The 4,125-nt window shown below is 48.5% G+C and overlaps 1 protein-coding gene across 2 annotated transcripts; it reads right to left on the reverse strand.

Moving 5' to 3' along the window:
• Positions 1-327: 327 nt before the first annotated feature.
• Positions 328-2,638, reverse strand: LOC106817988 (heparan sulfate glucosamine 3-O-sulfotransferase 1-like). 2 transcript variants are annotated; one of them, XM_014822692.1, is made up of 2 exons: positions 2,163-2,353; positions 328-2,079 (listed from the first exon to the last, which is right to left on the reverse strand). In XM_014822692.1, the coding sequence occupies exon 2, from the start codon at positions 2,035-2,037 to the stop codon at positions 739-741; it is 1,299 nt and encodes a 432-aa protein (XP_014678178.1). In that variant the 5' UTR covers positions 2,038-2,079; positions 2,163-2,353; the 3' UTR covers positions 328-738. The 2 variants fall into 2 exon arrangements, with proteins under 2 accessions (XP_014678178.1, XP_014678177.1); XM_014822691.1 differs by lacking the exon at positions 2,163-2,353 and adding an exon at positions 2,503-2,638 and having other exon boundaries at positions 329-2,079.
• Between the last annotated feature and the right edge of the window lie 1,487 nt (positions 2,639-4,125).

Below are 4,125 nucleotides of genomic sequence, written 5' to 3' on the forward strand. Positions count from 1 at the left end.
GTATAACATTATAATATCACCATATCATAACATCGTAACATCGTACAACATATAAGAATATCTTAATATTGTATAACATCATAATATCACCATATCATAACATCATAACATCGTATAACATATCATAACATCGTATAATATCGTATAACATTATAATATCACCATATCATAACATCGTAACATTATAACATATCATAACTCATAACATCGTAATATCGTATAACATATCATAACATCGTATAATATCGTATAACATTATAATATCACCATATCATAACATCGTAACATTATAACATATCATAACTCATAACATCGTAATATCGTATAACATATCATAACATCGTATAATATCGTATAACATCATGATATCACCATATCATAACATCGTAACATTATAACATATCATAACTCATAACATCGTAACATCGTATAACATCATAATATCACCATATCATAACACCGTAACATCGTATAACATCATGTAACATCGTATAACATTGTATAACATCGTATAACATCGTATAACATTCGCGCATAGCAAACTACCATGATGCAGAGTATTTAATGTTGATGTGAGCTTTGATGAACGTATTCTCCTATCGTCTCTTTCGCCTATTATTAGTAACAATTCCTCGTTTCACATTCACGTGGGAACCATGAAGAATAGCCCCCCCCCCAAAAAAAAAATCCAGCGACCGCTGCACATTCCGCCGGCGCGACCCACGCTAGATGGCGCGCTCATCGGTTCCAGTCGAAGCGACGACCGATCATTTCGAACATGATCTCGTTATGCGGAGCGAACATCCGACGCAGGCTGTGCGTCACTTCCGGCGCCACGTCGGGGTGCTTCCGGCCCTTCTTCCCGCCCAGACACTCTTGATCGATGCTCCTATCCCCATCCTTGACCTTGACCTTCACTGCTTCGTTGACCTTGAAACAGAAGAAGCCCTTTTCCTTGTTGTACACGAGCCTACGCTGGGCCTCTCCTTGCGTCACGCCGAGAAACTCCTCGACGCGACGCAACTGCGTCGCCGGCTGACGCACGAGCGCGTCGCCGTCGACGAATAGAAACTGTCGGCGCGGGAAATGTCGCAGCCACCTGGCGACGTGCGCGTGATACACGCTCTCGTTCACGCCCGCCGTCAGTCTCACGCGACCGACGTCGGCGTCGTACGTCAGCGACTCGAACGCCACCGAGCGGTCGTTGTGTTCCAGATAGTCGGAGACTGTTCTGGCGACGGGCTCCCGCAGTACGACGATCAGCTTCATGCGTCGGTTGACGGCCGACATGCGCTCGGGCGTCGCGACGTCGATGACGTATCGGGGGCTTTTCTCGATCGTGATTTGATCTGACGACGAGCAGGGCATCGACTCGCGATACCAGCCGACGCCGCGGTCGTAATGTCGGTTGAAGAAATTCACCTCGACGGGACTCCAGTCGCGCACGGCGATGCCCGGATGTTGGCCGAGCATGCGCAGCAGCGCCATCGTGCCGCACTTCCGGAAGCCGATGATGACGCAGTCCGGAAGACGTCGGCGCGTGTCGGCGGCGCAGTCGTACTCCCTGGTGGCCTCATTCACGTAGTACGTGTCGCGCAGCTTCGTCACGCGTCGTCGCTTGACCTCCGACGATTTCTCCGAGGCGGGATTCGAACCCGGGTCCCCGTGTAGCTTCGATTCGATGCTCGAGCGGCGGTCGTCGTCGTTACGTCGCTGCACGGCGACCGGAAACGAACCATTGCCGTCACGCGCACGAGTAAAATTGATCAAGATCCCGTCGGCAACGACGTCGGCCCAGTCGGCGGCGACAAACGGTCGGTCGGCGACAGGCGGTCGGTCGGCAACGGCAGATGGTTGGTCGTCGGCAGCGGACGGTCGGTCGTCGGCGGTATATATCAGTGGTTTGTCGCCACGGGCTTGTCGGCTGTTAGTCCTCCTAGCTGGCAGCACCGTCGCCATGCAGACGAACAGGAAGAGTCCGCCCGCTGCTGTCGCCAGCAGATAGCGACGTAGTATTCCCCGAGTCGGTTCGACCATGGCGAAAACGCAGACGCTCGGATGCACAGGCACTTGGAACGTCTTAATAAACAAAATTAATGGTAAATAAACACGAAATGTATCAAAGTATTAATGTTTCTCTACTCTATTTTGCCTATAATCACCTGTAAATGCCGGTCAAATGCTCATATGCAACACACAAGTACACCGCACGCCCGCCCTGTGCTGCGTGCACAAACAACATGAATAAGAGAGCGCCTCGCCTCGAGCGTGCTCGCGCCTCGAGCTGTCTCGCGCTCTCTCTCTATCCCTCTCGTTCTCGGTCTCTCTCTCTCTCTCTCTCTCTCTCGCCTTCTCTCTGTTTCTCTCTCTCTTCCTTTCTTTCTCTCTTTTCCTCTCTCTCTTTCTCTCTCTCTCTTTCGCGCGCGCGCGCTCTCGCTCTATCTCCGACTCTCTCGCAACCGGAGAGAGAAACACGGTTGTTGATGTGACAGTGCCACCTACACGAGCTGCTCAGGCGTGCTTCCCTGGACTGCGCCTGCGTCATGCACGACCACGACACATGCTCCAGTTCATTCACATGACAGCACAGTGGACCCATCACAACCACTGAACTGTAACAATCCCTCACACGACCCACCACGGACTGCGCACCGCACGGATACAACAGCAGGAAAGGGATGTAAGACAGAAAGAATGCCCACGATTGTGACGATTCCCCGGGGAACGAGAAAACAGCCACGGACGAGCGAACACATAGATATGTAGAATACTGTGGGCGAGTGAAGTGAAATGACATTATCCCTAGCCCGCGGGGTGAGAGGTAGAGTCCCTATATATAGATGGATATATATAGACGCGACCGCGCATCCAATACCCGGAGAACTATGCATTCGAATTTCCCATTCGCGTTGCCATTGCCGCCATTGTATTTGCTGAGGTCACGTAGCGACTACATACAAAGATAACTCGCGGGGTGGCGCCACACTACCGTAAACAACTAACTACAACAACTAAACTGTGAAGATGAAACTTGGTATGAACTTAAAAGATGAAAACTTAAAAGATGAAACTTAAAGATGAAAAATTCCACCGGTCCATTTAGCAACGATAGCACAGTTCGACGATACACACACTCACACACACACACGCGGCTTCCGCGAAGACGTGTCGCTTACCACATGTAGACGACATATGCTCATAACTAGTAGGTAGAATATTTCTAGGACGCCACCAACAAAGCATGCATGTCCTATATACGTCCCTGCCAATCTCGGCGGTTTTGAGCGTACGTTCTCTACATAAAGCATATAGAAACGTTCGATCCTGTCTACTCCTTAGATGTACGTGCGTCATGGTCGAATTGGCAGAACACGGCGTCAGGTCAATGACATCTGAAGGTCATCAGTCTTGCATCGTACGTGCGCGGGCGACAATAAACCTCAGATCTAGAGTAGATATTATTAATTTTGTTCAATGCTTTCTGCAGTGTTGCATGAATCGACATAAAATGAAGCGAAGCGCAGAGAAGTGACTAATCTACTAATTTAGGACTTCAATTAAAATTCAATGTAGACGGAAGTTGCTGGATTTATTGTATATAATTATTATGTAGGTCGTTTTCCACGCCTTGAGGCAATAATATACATGTTTATTGCACGGCAATCACGTGTTTTTCTGAGCTATTTCAAGCTTTTATTGCGTGTTTGTTCGTTTTGATCTACTAAACCGGTATCAGCGCAGCGTTCTGTTTTGCAATAATGGCAGCGATAGGTGGCAGCACCTCACTCCACGTGCATAATTGTAGTACTGAGCGTACGTACGGGGGATGTTAGTGATAAAGATCCCCTTTGATAAAGATCTTCACGTGATTATTGCAGCTGAATCATGTAATCCTGGCACTGTTATGTTATAGTGTATTAATTCCCTACACTACTTTCACCACACTACACTACACTACGTACACTACACTACACAACACTACACTACACTACACTACACTACACTACACTACACTACACTACACTACACAACACTACACTACACTACACTACACTACACTACACTACACTACACTACACTACACTACACTACACTACACTACACTACGCTACGCTACGCTACGCT

This window comes from Priapulus caudatus, unplaced genomic scaffold, assembly GCF_000485595.1.
Source record: "Priapulus caudatus unplaced genomic scaffold, Priapulus_caudatus-5.0.1 Scaffold1964, whole genome shotgun sequence".
In the NCBI taxonomy this organism is placed as follows: Eukaryota; Metazoa; Priapulida; class Priapulimorpha; order Priapulimorphida; family Priapulidae; genus Priapulus; species Priapulus caudatus.

Coding starts and splice junctions, on each gene's coding strand:
- LOC106817988 (XM_014822692.1), bottom strand. CDS start 2,037: ATGGTCGAACCGACTCGGGGAATACTACGTCGCTATCTGCTGGCGACA.